This window comes from Dasypus novemcinctus, chromosome 18 (genome assembly GCF_030445035.2).
Source record: "Dasypus novemcinctus isolate mDasNov1 chromosome 18, mDasNov1.1.hap2, whole genome shotgun sequence".
Taxonomy (NCBI): Eukaryota; Metazoa; Chordata; class Mammalia; order Cingulata; family Dasypodidae; genus Dasypus; species Dasypus novemcinctus.
In genome coordinates, this window is record NC_080690.1 from 59,151,205 (window position 1) to 59,168,387 (window position 17,183).

At 55.2% G+C, this 17,183-nt stretch overlaps 1 protein-coding gene and 1 long non-coding RNA gene across 2 annotated transcripts in view; one reads left to right on the forward strand and one right to left on the reverse strand.

The window, feature by feature from the left end:
* Positions 1-17,183, forward strand: part of RYR1 (ryanodine receptor 1) — a 110,364-nt gene that overhangs the window by 58,785 nt on the left and 34,396 nt on the right. The window contains 20 exon segments of the mRNA XM_058279118.2: positions 168-298; positions 1,247-1,579; positions 2,370-2,610; positions 4,958-5,045; positions 5,138-5,230; positions 5,829-5,843; positions 6,898-7,068; positions 8,064-8,123; positions 8,229-8,366; positions 8,710-8,822; positions 9,024-9,120; positions 9,386-9,492; positions 10,887-10,938; positions 11,072-11,140; positions 12,720-12,819; positions 13,049-13,128; positions 13,221-13,297; positions 13,879-13,952; positions 14,577-14,594; positions 15,608-15,688. Coding sequence (XP_058135101.2) covers positions 168-298; positions 1,247-1,579; positions 2,370-2,610; positions 4,958-5,045; positions 5,138-5,230; positions 5,829-5,843; positions 6,898-7,068; positions 8,064-8,123; positions 8,229-8,366; positions 8,710-8,822; positions 9,024-9,120; positions 9,386-9,492; positions 10,887-10,938; positions 11,072-11,140; positions 12,720-12,819; positions 13,049-13,128; positions 13,221-13,297; positions 13,879-13,952; positions 14,577-14,594; positions 15,608-15,688 — 2,138 coding nt within the window.
* On the reverse strand, positions 11,985-14,947 carry LOC139436872 (uncharacterized). Its single transcript, XR_011646335.1, has 2 exons — positions 14,802-14,947; positions 11,985-13,823 (listed from the first exon to the last, which is right to left on the reverse strand). It is a non-coding gene; the product is annotated as an uncharacterized lncRNA (long non-coding RNA).

The following is a 17,183-nucleotide window of genomic DNA, read 5'->3' on the forward strand; positions in this document are numbered from 1 at the left end:
CGTGCCCGACCAGCGCGGAAGATTCCCCATGTCCACAGCGCGCCCCGGGGGCGGCGGCTGGGCTCCAAAGGGTTCCCCGGAGAGACAGCCCTGTCCAGGGCGGGGCTGGGACCCTCGGCCAGACAGTGGGAGGCGGGCGTGGGAGCTGAGCTCGGCCCCTCTTCCAGGCTGCGGCCTGCCCTCGGGGAGTGCCTGGCCCGCCTGGCCGCGGCCATGCCCGTGGCGTTCCTGGAGCCTCAGCTGAACGAGTATAACGCCTGCTCCGTGTACACCACCAAGTCTCCCCGGGAGCGGGCCAGTAAGTGGGGGGCTCGGGGGTGGCACTGCGTCGGGGCGACAGTCCCACCAGCCCAGGGCCCGGGGGAGAAGCCATTTGGGCAGTCAGTGGGGCCCAATCTGGACTCTGAGGGTCTCGTGGAGACCCTGGTTTGCAGTGTGAGGGTACTTCAAGGAGGGTGTTATATGGGAGGGGTTGGGGGGTTGGCAATGGATGACAGTGAAATGTGAGGGCCTGATCAAGCTTGGGGACATAGTGACTTTCAGGTGTCACTGAGGGTTGAGTGAGGAGCATTTGAGTGTGGGAGGAGTGGGAGAAGTCCACTGTGCATTCATTCATTCAACAAATATTTATTGAGCACCTACCACACGCAAGGCACTGTTAGGTGCCTGGGATTCAGCAGAGAACAGAACAGACAAACATCTCCTGAGTTTTCAGTCCAGAGGTGAGGAAGAGGTGTGGACTTCAGGACAGAGGCAGGAAACTTGACCTCTTAGTCATTTCTGTGCCTCCAACACGCTGGCCAGGGCCCCGGGCCAGCACAGTAAACCTGGACTGAGTGAATGAATGAGTGAGTCAATGAATGATGGGTTGTCTGTCTCAGGAGACTGCACTGGTGTGTGGGATTTACAGAAGTAAGAGTTGGTGACAGCTAAGGGTTGGAGAGGGTTACTTTTGGGATGTGTTGCATGGCAGGAATGGGGGAATGGATTTAGGGTATGAATGGAATGAAACGTTCGGGAATTAAAGTATCTAGGGGTGAGATTTGGAGTTGAGATTTTACGAAGTAGCAGGTTTGGGAATGTGAAGTGTTTTGGGGGTCCCTGAGCTTCATTCGTGTGACTTGGGTTGGAGGTGGGGTCCGAGGGATGCGGCTTGAGGGACTAGTTTGGGTAAGTGATGATTCAGGGGCGCACTGAGGCCTGGGGGTGGCGAGTTGGCGTGCCCTGACCCCTCCCCGCACCCCAGTCCTGGGGCTCCCCAGCAGTGTGGAGGAGATGTGTCCGGACATCCCGGTGCTGGAGCGGCTCATGGCGGACATCGGGGGGCTGGCCGAGTCGGGGGCCCGCTACACGGAAATGCCACACGTCATCGAGATCACGCTGCCCATGCTGTGCAGCTACCTGCCGCGCTGGTGGGAGCGCGGGCCCGAGATGCCCCCGCCCAGCCTGCCCGCCGGCGCCCCCCCGCCCTGCACGGCCGTCACCTCCGACCACCTCAACTCTCTGCTGGGAAACATCCTGCGCATCATCGTCAACAACCTGGGCATCGACGAGGCCTCGTGGATGAAGCGGCTTGCCGGTGGGTCTGGGGGCACCCAGCCTCGGGGGGCGGGATCCCGGGACAGGTGGTCCAAGGGGGAGATCCCGGGTCTGCGGTCCCCTGGGAGTTGGAAGGCGGTAAAAGAGCCAGCGTGTACCTCAGGGTCGCGAGGCCAGGGTCGTAGCAGGGGGTGAGTCCCAGAGTCCTCCAGGGTGGATCCTGGCTGTCCAGAGCCTTGGAGAGTGGAGGTCAGGGGTCAGGAGCGGGGTCAGAAGCCTGACTGAAGGAAGGTCAGGAGTCAGGGTTCCGATAGGGACGGTGAGGGGTTGGGATCCTGGTGCAGAAGTTTTGCATCAGAAACTGGGGTTTGGGTCAAGGTTGAGTTAGGGATCAGAGGCCAGGGTCAGAGGTCAGATATCATGTAGTAGGGGCCAGAGTCTGGGTAAGGGTCGTGTCAGAGGTCATTAGCTGGGGCAAGATACTGGTTAAGGTTCAGTTGTTGGGAGTCAGAGGTCAGGGACTTGTGTCAGGGGTGGGTCAGAGGATAGGGACCGGGTCACAGGGTCAAGCCAGGGTCATGGTTTGGATCAGAGTTCAGGGGCTACGCCAGAGGTCAGGCATCCTGAGCGGGATCCAAGAGCTGGTTGCTAGGGTCATAGGTCAGAGGCCAGGGTCAAGCTGGGGTCCAAGGACAGCCACCAGCCAGCGGTGCCGGTGTGGGTGGTGGGATGGCAGCAGAGGCCAGCGGCTCCGTTAGCGGTCGGGGCGGGCTCCAGGCTCAGACGCCGCAGAGGCCACAGCAGTGGGCGGCCCCTTCCCTGTCCCGCAGTGTTTGCCCAGCCCATCGTGAGCCGGGCCCGGCCCGAGCTCCTCCACTCGCACTTCATCCCGACCATCGGGCGGCTGCGCAAGCGGGCGGGGAAGGTGGTGTCCGAGGAGGAGCAGCTGCGCCTGGAGGCCAAGGCCGAGGCGCAGGAGGGTGAGCTGCTGGTGCGCGACGAGTTCTCCGTGCTGTGCCGGGACCTGTACGCCCTCTACCCCCTGCTCATCCGCTACGTGGACAACAACAGGTCAGCATGCCCCCACCCCACACCCACCGCATCCTGACTTCCGGCGCCCCTGAACCTGCGTGACCCCTGACCCCAGCCAACTCTGACCCCAGTTGACCCTCACCTTCTGACTTGCTGTGAATTTCTTTCAGTTCCCACCCGACCCCACCCAACCTTTTGACCCTGCCCACCTCTCGCTTCCGGCTCTTCCCACATCCACCCCGCAGAACCCAGCCAGTGTAGCCCTCTGCACCTGGCCCCCTGCCATGCCACAGCTCTGCCTTTTCCCTCCAGCCCTGGGCGTGCAGGCGTGGGTAGACGCGGGCTTCTGCTTTGGGCAGTGCAGGCCAATGGTCAGGACCAATTACTGGGAGAAGGAAGGAAGATGGTCCAGATCTGGCCAGCCTCATCTTCCAGGGAGTCAGAGATCTTTAATAAAAGGACAGCATAGGTATCAACTAGTTGCTGAATCTCCCGAAATCAGGAACCTCGTTTACAGCATCGTTAATTCCTAGGTGCAGCCTAGTCCAGGGAGAGCAAATACGTTTCCACTCCCTTAACAAGTTCCACTGTGGTTGTGAAAGATTTGAAGGCTCCACCAGGGCTTTGTGAGAGAGGGCGTTCTGATCCATTAGCTCCACCTGTCACGGAGCAGGAGTGAGAGGCTGTAGCATGCACGCCACCTACCTGCCACTCCAGGTGTGCAGCAAATTTGAATCGTTAGCAAGCACTGCTCAACTTAAGCATAGGTTTTGCTAGTAGAATGATGCTTAAGTAACCATTGGCTCACACTGGACCTGTTCTTAGGGTTAGAAGCCATCTAGAAACCTTCAGTTTTCTACCTGACTCTGGTATCTGAGGAAACTCTCCATTTCCTTCCAGGTCTATGAGCTTGATTCTAGTTTGTTTCTCTCTTTATGTCTAAGCAGGAAGGGAGGGGGTTTGGAATCTATAGACTCTAGAAGCCTTGCATGGGCTGAGCTCTAACCAATCAGACAAAAAGAAGTTTCTAGGGCAGCCCATTGTACCTGTCCCACTCCCCCTCCTTCCCCATTTTTATATTTAAGCTTAAGAGAATTGGAATTCCATGTTTGGCTTAGACTAATCAGGATCCCATTCTAATTCACGTAGGAGAGGGTTGGATATCAAACAAATTTAAGATTCTGTTAACTAGGGTAAAGGGGCAGCTGTCCGACAGGTAAGCCAATGGTATGAGAACGTGTTATGTTACTTTAGCATTCCCCTAATGCTGGATTTCTAGTTTATGCCCATTTCTTTGTCATTACACACAATGTTGTAATGAACAGCTTGCTTTTTTTACATTTTAAACTTAGCAATATACCATGAAAGAACATATAGATCCATCTCTCTCGACTTAATGGCTGCATGACGTTGTCTGCAGTTGGATGAAGTTTAATTATTTAACCAGTCCCCTCTGACTGCACATTTAGGTTGTTTTAGGTTTGTCTCTATTACTAACAATGCTGCAGTAAACATTCTTGCACATCCATCTTGGGGCCCATGGGTTGGCATTGCTGTGGGACAGATTCCAAGGAGTGGGATTGTTAGGTCAAAAGAATATGAAGAAATAAAATCGTGGTACATTGATACTACCCAGCATTAAAAGTGAACAAAACTGTTTTGACAGATAGCAACATGGATGACTCTTACAAATATTAGCTAGAAGTCAGCAAATTCAAAAAGAAATAGAGTACATATTGTAGCTTTACATTTATGTAAAGCTCAAGAACAGACAAAAGAATTTATGGTTCCAGAAGACAGTATAAGGGTCATTCTTTAGGACAGGATTCTTAACCTTTTTTGTTCCACGGACCCCTTTGGCAGGCAGGTGAAAACCACACACCCCTTACTAAGTCCACACTATCCTGTGCGTTATCTAATAAATATATCACACCCGCACCTGCACATCCCCACAAGAATAGTGTTGTTGTTGTTGTTGTTTTTTCATTTTCAATACGAGCTCACAGACCCCCTGAAATCTTTCCATGGACCCCCAAGAACACCTGCTTTAGGGGGAAGGAAGAAAGAGCAGCTGGGCGAGGGCACGAGGGGACTTCTGGGAACCAGAAATGTTTTCTTTCTTGACCTGGGCAGTGGTCACGCACAAGTGTATTCACTTTGTGATAATTCATCGAGCTGCCACTCATGACTTGCCTCTTCTCTAAATTATACTTCAAAAAAAGTTTACAAGGAGAAATTTTGAAAAAAAGGAATGGCCATTTTTAAAAATCAAGATTTTCCTCTAGGTTACCCTAGGAAACCCCATCCTCCCACAGGCTATCTCCTGGTCCCCTGATCCCCCTCCTCTGGGATCTCTCTGTCCCCCCCCCACCTCACCCCACCCCAGGGCGTACTGGCTGACGACGCCCAATTCCAACGCCGAGGAGCTGTTCAGGATGGTGGGCGAGATCTTCATCTACTGGTCCAAGTCCCACGTGAGTCCCCTCGTCTTGCTAATCCGAGAGGCTGGGCCAGCAGCTGCCCCCAGCCCACCCTGCCTCACCCCAGCGCTGCCTCCCCCTGCCAGAACTTTAAGCGCGAGGAGCAGAACTTCGTGGTCCAGAACGAGATCAACAACATGTCGTTTCTGACCGCCGACAGCAAGAGCAAGATGGCCAAGGTGGGTGCTTCGTTCCCGGAAGAGGGCTTAGCAGAGCGGGGAGGCGCACCTCCCAGACGTCCCCTCACCCAGCCTGCCCGCCCCGCCCCAGCCCGCGTTCCCGCGCCCTCAGAGCAGGCGCCCCCCCCCCCCCCCCCCCCCCCCCCCCGTCTCGTCGTCTCCTCGCTCATCCCGGTTTCCTTCCTCCAGTGTTCCCCCATGCCTTCTTCCCAGCTCTCTTCCTCCTCATCCTTCCCCTCCCGCCTCCCCATCTCCATCTTCCCCCACCTCCTCCCCCTCCTCCCCATCTCCCTCCTCCATCTCCCTTCTCCCTCCCAGTCCCCTCCGCTCCCATCTTCCACTAGTTTCCTCACCTCCCACTATCCCGTGCCCCCGTTGCCTCTTCCCAGCGCCCATCCTTCTCAAATCTGCCCTCTGCAGGTCCTAAAGAACAAACCCACTCACCCGGGCCAACGTCTGGAAATGTCCAGCCGGGGGTGCGTGGCGGGGTGGGGACCAGGAGCTGGGGAGGGTGCGGCCCGCGGGGAGTTGGGCCCGGGATTGCCTTGAGGGGCCCGGGTAACCCTTCTTGTCTCTGTCTGCGGCCCGGGTGAAGCAGGCGGGAGATGTACAGGTCAGCTCCGCATCGCGGACCTTCTGCATGGCGCTCAGCTAACACCACCCCCACCCCTTATCCTTGACTCCCCTCCTTCTTCCCTCCCGACTCCCCCCCCACCCACCCATTCCCCTCCCAACCCTCAGCTTTGGGCAATTTGCCTTCTCTCTTTTTTTTTTTTAACTTTGGCTTAAAAAAAAAAAAAACTCGGCTTTCCCCAAAGCATCGTGGGCTGAGGTCAAGGCGGATGGGGGTGGGAACGGCACGTGCATGGACTGGGAGGCAGCACTCTCGCCGTGCAGGGGCATAGGGGTGGGCTCCGGAGTCAGGCAGCTCTGCTGGTAGTTAGCTGTGTGACCTCGGTCAAGCGTCTTGTCCTTCTGAGCCTCTGGCAGCATCTGGCCGGCGGCCCCCAGCCCCAAGGACTCACTGAGATGCTGCATGAGCGGGCTCAGGGGTGCTGACACATGTGTCATGCTCAGGACTGCGAGCCAGTGTGGATGTGACTTTGGACAAAGCTTGTCACCGGGGCTTCTCACTGGCATGACGGTGGCCCCGGCCACGATCTGCACCCAAGCCTCCAGAACACGGCTGTGGACTCTGTGCACCGTGCCTCTGCTTCCAGATCTCTCTGGATCTCTCTTGCATCCTCCGTTTCTGACTCCTTGTCCATCTCAGTCGCTTTTCTTTCCATGTCTCTTGGGACTCTGGGGTTTTGCATCTTCTTTTTCAATCTCGGGAGCTCAGTCTTGTGATATGATGTGTGGGGTTTGCATGTTGTGGGAAGGGGAGTGCTGGGGGTTCTTATGGGGTTCTGGGGGAGGCCTGCCAGAGGTTAAGAAAGGGGCAGAATTTGGGAGACTCTGGAAAGGTTTGGGATAGAAATTAGGAATTAGGGGTGGGGGCTTGGGTCCAGGAGGGTCTAGGGCCAGGGCTGGGGGTCTGGGGGTGGAACCTGAGGTATATGAGGTCAGAGAGGGGTGCCTGGTACCCAGGCAGGGGGCGGGCAAGTGGGCCTGGCTGCAGGTTGGGGCTGGGGCTTGGGCTGGCACTGAGCCCCATGTGCCCACAGTCAGGTGGCTCAGACCAGGAGCGCACCAAGAAGAAGCGCCGGGGGGACCGGTACTCCGTGCAGACGTCGCTGATCGTGGCCACACTCAAGAAGATGCTGCCCATCGGCCTGAACATGTGCGCACCCACCGACCAGGAACTCATCGCACTGGCCAAGAACCGCTACGCCCTGGTGCCTGCCCAGCCCCATCCTGGGGACCCGCCAAGATCCCACCCGACACCCCCCTGAATCCTCCCAGGACCCTGGGATGCCCTGAGCCCTCCCCCGGGACACTAAGCACCCCACTTAGGCCACTGCCAGGGCCCCGGAAACTTAAGAACTGGGGCCCCATTTTTTTTTTTTAAAGATTTATTTTTATTTATTTAATTCCCCTCCCCTCCCCCGGTTGTCTGTTTTCTGTGTCTTTTTGCTTCGTCTTGTTTCTTTGTCCGCTTCTGTTGTCGTCAGCGGCACGGGAAGTGTGGGCAGCGCCATTCCTGGGCAGGCTGCTCCCTCCTTCACGCTGGGCGGCTCTCCTTATGGGTGCACTCCTTGCGCGTGGGGCTCCCCTACGCGGGGGACACCCCTGCGTGGCACGGCACTCCTTGCGCGCATCAGCACTGCGCATGGAACTGGGGCCCCACTGAGACCCCAGGAATGCCACTCAGAGCTCTGAAGGAGCCCCTGAACTCCGTGGGCTCCGAGGGCCACACTGAGCTTTCAGGGACCCTCCTGAACCCCCCAGCAAGGACCGTGGTAAACCTGCTGGGGCCCTGGGACCCCACCCTAGACGCCACTGAGCCCCTCTGAAAGTCCTCTGCGTCTTCCCTCAGGATCCCCCAAATCCCTTGGGACCCACCGAGCCCCCTCATAATCCGAGAGGCCCCACCTTGGTTTAAGACCCCCTGCTCCTAGCACCCTGAGGAGCCTCCACCCTGCAGACCCTTCCTGTGGCCCCTGTGTAACCCTCACCAGTGACTTGGTTTATCTCCCAATCCCCCAGTGACCTCTGCTGATCTTGCCAACTCCCGTTTAACCCTCCTCGACCCCTCTGATCCTAAAAATCTTCCTGCTCATCTCCCACTTACCCCTGCTCCTGGGGTGGCGGGCCTAGACGGGAATGGGTTGTGGGTCAGGGAGGACGCTGGGACCTCCAGAGTGACGCAGCCCGGCCGTGTCTCCCCCAGAAAGACACAGACGAGGAGGTCCGCGAATATCTGCAAAACAACCTCCACCTGCAGGGCAAGGTACGCCTCGGTAGCCCGCGAGCGAAAGGGGCACGTCCGAATAAAAACAGCGACGACAGCCAACGCGGGAGCCCAGGGTTCAGCGCGCACCCTTCCTCTCCCCAGGTCGAAGGCTCCCCCTCTCTGCGCTGGCAGATGGCGCTGTACCGGGGTCTCCCCGGCCGCGAGGAGGACGCCGACGCGCCGGAGAAAATCGTGCGCCGAGTCCAGGAAGTGTCCGCGGTGCTCTACCACCTGGAGCAGGTGGGCGGGGCTTGGCGGGGGCGGAGCCTCGGCCGGTGGGCGGGGCCCGGGGGCCTGGCGTCTTAGGGGCGAGGCTGGTTCTTCCTCTTGGGCGTGGGGATGGGCCCCGGAGGAACATCCCGAGCTGGCCTGGGGTTCGGGGCGCGGCCTGTGCGGGAACCGGGGCGTGGGGGCGGGGCCTAAGTCTGATCCCTGGCTCAGGTGAAGTTGGGGTGTTCCGTACGCCGGGCCTGGGTTTGGGTTCAGCCCAGGGCACAGATGGGCAGGTTCACTCAGGGGTGGGAGGGGAGTCGGGCCAGGGGCAGGGACTGGGCTCAGACGGACTGCCCTCCGCCCTCCCCAGACTGAGCACCCTTACAAGTCCAAGAAGGCTGTGTGGCACAAGCTCTTGTCCAAGCAGCGCCGGCGGGCAGTGGTAGCCTGTTTCCGCATGACCCCCCTCTACAACCTGCCCACGTAAGGCCCCCCCGGGGCAGGGGGGCTTGAGGGGCAGCACTCACGGGGCGGCTGGGGAGGCGGGAGAGCTGAGTGCCCATAGGATGGCATCTTGGGGAAGGGTTGGGTGGCGAGTGTTGCTGGGGAGGCCGATGCCAGGGGCGTCAGGATGGTGTGGCCGCGCAGGAGGTCTCAGGGACGCCCGGGCCCTTTCCCCTGCAGGCACCGGGCGTGTAACATGTTCCTGGAGAGCTACAAGGCTGCGTGGATCCTTACTGAGGACCACAGCTTTGAGGACCGCATGATAGACGACCTTTCAGTGAGCTGGGGCCTGCCTACAGATGTGGGGCAGGGGGCGTCTGGAAAGGGCTGGAGGCCGGGGCCACCCGCTGGGCACCGCCAGGGTCGCCCTTCCCATGGGGTCTGTGGAAATGGCGGCCCCCTGGCCTGCAGCCGGGCTTGGGCAGGACCAGGGTTGGGGCCAGGATGTGTGAAAAGAGAAAAAGCCCAGCCCAGCCAGGTTGAGGGGGCAGACGGGAGGGGGATCCGGAACCCCCTCCCCTAAACCCCTCCCCTCCCCCCAGAAAGCTGGAGAGCAGGAGGAGGAGGAGGAGGAAGAGAAGGAGAAGAAGCCAGACCCCCTGCATCAGCTGGTCCTGCACTTCAGCCGCACTGCCCTGACCGAAAAGAGGTGAAGACCTTCCCAGGCTCAGAGCTGTCCCCGAGGCCCTGAGGGACCCCGAGGCCCTGAGGGGAAACCCACAACCCCCGCCCCACCCACACCTCCCTGCACCTCATTATAATGCCACTTGACTGGGACAGGGCAGGGCCACTGTGTCCTTCACAAAGGCATCTCGTCCAAGGGCTTCGCCTCACAATGTGGATTTACTAGGATTTTCTGGAAGGAAGTGTCTCGCTCAAACAAAATCAGTAGATTACAACAAATTTCCACCTGATAGAAGTGAGGAAGGGGTCCGTTGTCCAACTCACACAAAGTCTTCCTTTGTGCTAGTGCAGTTTGGGAATAAATAATAGTAATAAAGATGCTGCTGCTGGTAATGACAGGCGACTTACCAAGTGCCTACTATGTGTCAGGACTTCAGTCTTCCCACTATGACATAGTTACGATTATTAACTCCTTTTTGTGGGCGAGGAAACAGAAGCACAGAGATGTATTTTTCTCATATAATGTGAAGGTAGGAGGTAGCAGTCCAGGGCTGGGGCAGTGGCTCTTTCTGGCTTTTTCTACTCTGCCATTCTTAGCTTTTGTCGTCATGTATGTGGCCTCATGGTCACAAAAAGGATGCTACGCTTCCAGGCATCATGCTCACACTCCAGACAGAAAGAAAGGAAAGAAAGGCTGTTTTTTCCCTCTCCCTGTACAAGACCAAAGTCTTTTTTATCTGAGAAAGGAAGTTCTCCCTAGTGGGTTTCTGCATCTATCTCATTGACCAGATTTCTGACATCAGGCCACCCTAGCTGCAAGGGAGACTGAGAAATGAATGTCTTGTTTTCCATCCTCTGGGAGGGAGCGTAGTGTAGTGCTTGAGAACAATGACTCTGGAGTTACACTACCCAGGTTTGAATTCCAGAACTCTCACTAGCTGTGTGACCTTGGCCAGCTAGAATCTGTGTCTGTTCCACCATCTGTAAACTGGGGCTAGTAAGATTATTGTTGTTTTTGAGGTGAGCCAAGGAGAAGTATACTAAAATCTTGTTCATAGTTGTCAAGTGAGCCAACAGGTGGCAAGATGGCCCTGGAAGCTGCAGGTGTCCATCACACCATCTTAGCAACCCCAGTGGAAAGAGCGTCTCTACCAATAGCTCCAGCAAAATGCCTAGGATGAATTTCATTGGTCAGTGGGGAGCACATGACCATCTCTTACCTATTACTGTGGCCAAGCAGATAGAAAATGCTGCTTGACAAGCCTTCATCACTTACCCACCTTGGCTGGACAGGGGCTCCACCCCACCTGATCCTCATGGCCTGAGTGTGTGTGGGGTGGCACTCTAAAGGAAAAGTGCAAGCTGTTATAAGATGGGGGTCCTCTCCACCCGATCCTGAGTGTCCCCTTCCTTCCTCAGCAAACTGGAAGAGGATTACCTGTACATAGCATATGCTGACATCATGGCAAAGGTGAGGCCTTGCCCCCGCCCAGGGCAGGTTCCCTTCTCCCCAGCCCCAACGCTTGCCCACTCAAGGGCTGGGGAGGGGAGGTTAGGAGAGCTCCTCTGTTCACCATAGTCCCTAACCAATGATGCATCCCCAGAGCTGCCACCTGGAGGAGGAAGAAGAGAACGATGAAGCTGAAGAAGAGGAGGCTGAGGTTTCCTTTGAGGTTAGTGGGATCAGGAGACCCTGGAGAAAAGGGAGGGGGCACCCCAACTTCAGCCACCCCCCATTCATTCGGCACATGTTCACAGAGCAATGCTCTGGGCCTGGCCCTGTGCGAGGTGATGTTGAGGACACAGCAGTGACCAAGTCAGTCCCCTGGGGAGACAGACACATCAGGAGATAGTAACAGTGACTGTTCACGGTGGAGATGCAGGGTGAGCAGAGTGATCAGGGTGGGGTGGGGTGGGGGAAGCTCAAAGGCTGTGGGCAACCTTTCCGGCATCTGGTAAGACTTTCCCAGAATCATGCTTTAAAATAAACCCATAGGATTGCATAGAAAACAGGTATATTGAAACTGTTAACAAAATATATTGGAAAAAAAGCACACAAACTCGTGATATAGTAATATATGTACTTCTAAACCCAAACTACCAGATCTAGCAGTGGGTCCAATTAAAAACTGAAACTTAGAAGTAGTGGTGTACATAAATGATATTTTGAGACATTTGCTCAACAATAAAGTGAAAGAGAAACACCCGTGAGTCTTACTGGTGACAAACCCACAGGCTCTGCTAACATTACTATGATTTATGGCTTCATTCACATTGGAAGGAAATGCTAAACTTCAGTTAAGCAGGAGTTCTTAACCTTTTGTTGTTCCACGGATCCCTTCTCAGAAAGTAGCAGCAGATAGTTTTATGACACTTAACATTGGAGGTCAGAGAAAATAAAGATAATAAGTTGATTTTTTTTTCAATTTGAGCTCACGGACCTTCTGAAATCTTTCCACAGACCCTTGTGTATTAGTCAGCCAAAGGGGTGCTGATGCAAAATACCAGACGTTTGCTGGCTTTTATAAAGGGTATTTATTTGGGGTAGGAGCTTACAGATACCAGGCCATAAAGCATAAGTTACTTCCCTCACCAAAGCCTATTTGGAGCAAGAAGGCTGCCGACGTCTGTGAGGGCTTCCTGGGTTCCTATGTTCCTGGGGCTTGCTTTACTCTGGCTTCGAGGTTCCTTCCTTCCTGGGGCTGGCTTCTCTTTCCTCTGCGTGCTGACTTCCCAGGGCTCCAGTTTGAGTCTTCAGCATCAAACTCCAACATCAGAAACCCTCAGCTCTGTCCTTTGCCATGCCTTTTATCTGTGAGTCCCTAACCCGCCAAGGGGTGGGGACTCAACGCCCTAATCATAACTCAGTCGTGCCTAGGTACAGATCAGATTACAAGCACAATCCAATATTTCCTTTTGGAATTCACCAATTACATCAAACTGCCACACCCTGGTTAAGAACCCCCAAGTTAAAGGGTGACCAACATAAAATTGTAACTTCTCCCCCATCCAAGTTCCTGGAGCTCCTGAATTTCATCCACTGACGGCCACGGGGATCTCTAAGCCCAGGTTAGGGAGCCCTGAGTTTCAGAGCTCTTGCTTCATGCCTGGCCTTGTCTGAGACACAGAAGACGAGGAGCGCTCGAGTCCCCGGGGATAAAGGGAGCTCACGGGTGAAGGGGACAAGGCTGTGGGGTGCAAAGGCTGGGCCATGGGCCTGGACTCACCCGCCCCTGTGCCTTTCTGCCTCAGGAGAAGGAGATGGAGAAGCAGAGGCTCCTGTACCAGCAGGCGCGGCTGCACAACCGGGGGGCCGCCGAGATGGTGCTCCAGATGATCAGCGCCTGCAAAGGTGCTGCCTGCATACGGCCCGCCCTGCCCTGTGGCCCCAGCAGGCGCCCCTGCCCACCCCGCGGGCCTGGGCTGGCACTCGTGCCCCTGCTCTTGCATGCTCCCCCTGCACACTTGGCCTCGCAATGCTTCACCCACCCGCAGTCCTGATCCCCCTGCACGCACCCCCTTGCACACCTGGGGTGGCTGTTTCCTGGGGGGTGGAGAACACTGCTCCCCATTCCCTCCAGGAGAGCCGGGTGCCATGGTGTCCTCCACCCTGAAGCTGGGCATCTCCATCCTAAACGGAGGCAATGCTGACGTGCAGCAGGTAAGGGAGGCGAAGGCCTCGGGAGCACGGCTAAGGCGGGTGGAGGTTCCTGCGTGAGCCCCAGGTTCCCCTCCACTTCCACTCCCCTGCAGAAAATGCTGGATTATCTGAAGGACAAGAAGGAAGTCGGCTTCTTCCAGAGTATCCAGGCACTGATGCAAACATGCAGGTAGGAGGTTCTAGCGTCCATCCTGGAGTTCAGCTCTTTGGAATGGCTGTGGCCCCACGCCTGGTACCACTTTCTGCTCTCGTTCTGCTCCCTTGGGTCAAGGAACAGAGAGCCACTGAGACTGGCTCAAGTAGCAGGGAGCTTACTGTAAGAATACCCGTGGAGCAGTAAGGGAGGCCAAATGCCACAGGACGTGAGAATGAGAGTCGGGCTATGGATTCCAGACAGCTGGAACTGGAAGGCTGTGGAGAATTCTGGAGGAACTTGGCAGCAGGGAATCGGGCTCTCTGATGACCCTATAATGTGGCTCTCCTGCTGTGTGCCTCATTCTCTTGCTGCCAGCTGGCCTTCTCCACGCTCTCCGGCTCTTGTAATTGATGGTTTCTGCTACTTCATTTCTTCAGCCTGGGCATGGTTCACCCTGGCCCCATCTTACTTCATAGCCATGACCTCAGAGCTGCCGCCAGCTCTGTCTCTGCCTCCTCTTGACTTCCTGTGTCGATGGCTCCCTGTCCCCACTGTGGCTCTGGAAGAGCGGAGGGCAGAGGTCATGAGATGTCCCTTTTCTTTCCTTCCCTCAGCGTCCTGGATCTCAATGCCTTCGAGAGGCAGAACAAGGCCGAGGGGCTGGGCATGGTGAATGAGGACGGAACTGGTGAGGCCCTCTCCTGGCTTCCCTCTCCCCGGCACATCCTCCTTCTTCGGATCCTCCCCCACCCCCCACATGGCCCAGAGGTCCCATCCTCCAGACCCCTGTTCCCCAAGAGTGTCCCCAGGCTCCTCCCCCTGCAGAAGTCCCCAGTCCTGACCCCGCCATTGCTCCAGAGACCCTCCCGCCGGGCTTCCCATCCCTAGGGGTCCTTCTGCCTGCGTACTCCCACCCATCACCCAGGGACCCCGCCCTCCACGTGCCCCAGCCTCACGCCCTGGTTGCTCTTTCCTCATTAATGTCCCTAATCCGGGTTAATCGAGTCTCCTCTTTGCCGTGTTGTGACATGTCTAACCCTTCCACCCTGACCCTCGCCTCCTGCCTCTCCAAGTCTTCACCTCCCTCTTTCTCCTCCCTCTGCTTTTTACCTTCATCCCCTTCTCTCTTCCTCGCTAATTCACTTCGTCTCCTGATGGCTCTCTCTGTGGGTTGTTTTTCTCTCTGTGTCTGTCTTCGTCTCTGACTGTATCACTGTATGTATTCCTCTCTCTTTCTCTCTCTTTGTCTCCTCCTGTCTCTTTTTTTCCTCTTTTCCTCCGCTTCCTCCTCCCATCCTGTCGGCTGCCCCAGTCATCAATCGCCAGAACGGTAATTCCCCCAGCCCATCCCCCTTGCTCTGCTACTGCCATCCCTTCCCTTCTAACCCCAGCCACCTGCTCCGCACTGAGGATCTGGGACACCCGCGCAGGGAGGAGGCACCCTGCAGTGGGTGCACCATGCCCGGGACAGTGTTGGGGTCAGAGAGTCCAGAGACCAAGGTCCGATCCCAGATTAACCACTGAACAAGCCTCTTACCTTCCCTAAACCTTGGTTTCCCCACCTGTTAAATGGAAGCTAGAGAAGACCACAGAAATCCCTTTTCAGGTGGATGTTCTCAGACTTTGAGTCCCAGATTCTCAGTCCTGGAGCGGGTGTCGCTGCTCCTATACTGCCTGCTGTCTGCGCAGGGACCCCAGACTGGTCCTTTCAGCTGCTCCCATCCACCGACCGGATTGGTTGCCGCCAGCATCCACTCTGATTGGTGTGCGTGGCTCCTCTGCGCCTGCCATGATTGGCTTCTTTCAGATGCTCATCTGATTGGCTTCTGTTGACACGCCTCCCCCTCTGCTTCTCCTGGAGTGGCTGCTTTAGAAGCATCTGGGCCAATTGAGTGACTTTCTATCTCCATCTCTCAGCCCTGCCTGACTCCCTGGTCAGCACTTGTGTGTGAAAGTGACCCCCATCCCATAATCCATTAACACTACTGGACACTGGAGAGGGGCTAAGGGAGATATCAGCTGGCGCGGGGGGGAGGGGCGATACTCCCTGCAGTGTCACACAAGTGGTGACATCAGAGGGACACTGATGTTGTAGAAAGACACTTGAGACCTGCTGCTTCACGTGTCAGGGCCCCGGAGGCCTCCATCTGCTGATGTCACGGACTCTGAGGTCGGCCCCCGGTGGTGTCTATGGATCTCACAGCGTCTTTGAAGCGGTGGCTGCCCCTCCGGGGGACCCCAGGCTTTGTGCATGGGTGTGCAGTGTGCACGGGATGTGTGCATGAGTGTGCTGTGTTCTGGCCCATCTGATGCCTCCTGGGCCGTGCTCCCTCCCTCCCGCAGGAGAAAAGGTCATGGCGGATGACGAATTCACCCAAGACCTATTCCGATTCCTGCAATTGCTCTGCGAAGGGCACAACAATGGTGAGGAGGGCCGCCCGGGGCCCAGCGGTGAGGTTCGGGGTGGGTTTGAAAGGGCCGCCTGAATCCCTCTCCATGCCCCCGCCCCACCTTGTCACTGATGGCCTCGACAGCCATCCAGGACTCCGCCTTGGTGCTCGTCTTCCACTTCCTGCTGTCCTTCCTAAATCTCTCTTGAATTTCTTGAATTCAGCCACTTTGCTGAGCTTTTGCCTCCCCTGCCCTCATCCAAGCCAGACCAATTCCCCAAAAGTGATCTGCCAAACACCCACTTGGCACATGACCAATTTGCCAAAATTCCACTTGCCCAAATGGGCCCTTTGCCTCATGCCATTTTCCTGCAGGCGTTCTGCGCGCTGCCCACATTCAGTGCATGGGGTGGATTTCCCGACCCAGGGTCCGCAGAGGGAAAAGTCTGTGGTATTTCTAAATGAACCTATTAGGATCGCTTCTTTGTTTTGCTTGTAAATACTCTGTCAAGAGGGAGGCCTACAGACTTTCTTCACTTAAGCAAGAGTTTTTACCCTTTTGTTCTGGTTCAACCAATTTAACAAGCTATCTAAATACTTAGTTGGTGAAAAAATGCTACCCTTTGTGGCTAACAGAGTTTATTTTTTTCTTTTTTTTTTTAATTTTCTTTTTCTGTTGGCAGCGGTGGTGGTTTTGAGGGTTTTTTTTTCTTTCTTGCTTTCTTATTTTTTGTTTAGTTTTTTGTGGGGTTTTTTTTGTTTTTATTTTTATTTTTTGGTTTTTCTTTTTGTTTTTCTTGTTCTCTTTTCTTATGTTTTTTGTTAGTTTTTTTGGTAACTAACAGAATATATAACATTAAAAGAACAGTCAAATTTCCGTACAACAAATACTCTTACAAATGCCATTTCCTATAACAAACATGCACAGTCTCAAGGTTGTGGTTAAAATGCTTACCAAGCGATTACAAAACCACATGCGGGAGCGGATGTCGCTCAAGTGGTTGAACGTCTGCTTCTTATGTAGAAGGTCCTGGGTTCAATCCCCAGGACCTCTAAAAAAAAAAAAAGACAACCAGAACTTCACCTTCATGACAAATATTGAAGTCGTTATAAATCTCACTTCCAGAGCACTTTCACCCTACTTAGCTTCGCTTTGAGGAAACTGATTTGTAAATAAATTTAATCTTCACCCATTTCAACAAAAGATAAAGCATCAGTCATTGTTCTGTGTTCTCACAAGCTTCTTTGTTCACAACCTGAATTTTCTTGAAGGTTTATTAAATGCTTTTGCACTTTGTTATTAGGGTGTTCTTTAATTTTAATTAAGGTGGAATTAGTCTTTGAGATTTATAATGATTTTATTCCCTGGGTCTACCATTTTTTCAAAATGAGAAGGTTCTTATGGGTGGGGATTTTCTCTCCCAACACATTTGCAACCGAGTTCCCTGCCTAAATTCATGGATTCATTAATCAGCCCAGTCAAATGCCTTTCAAATCTCAGGTGCCTTGTGTGTCTTGAATATTCAATG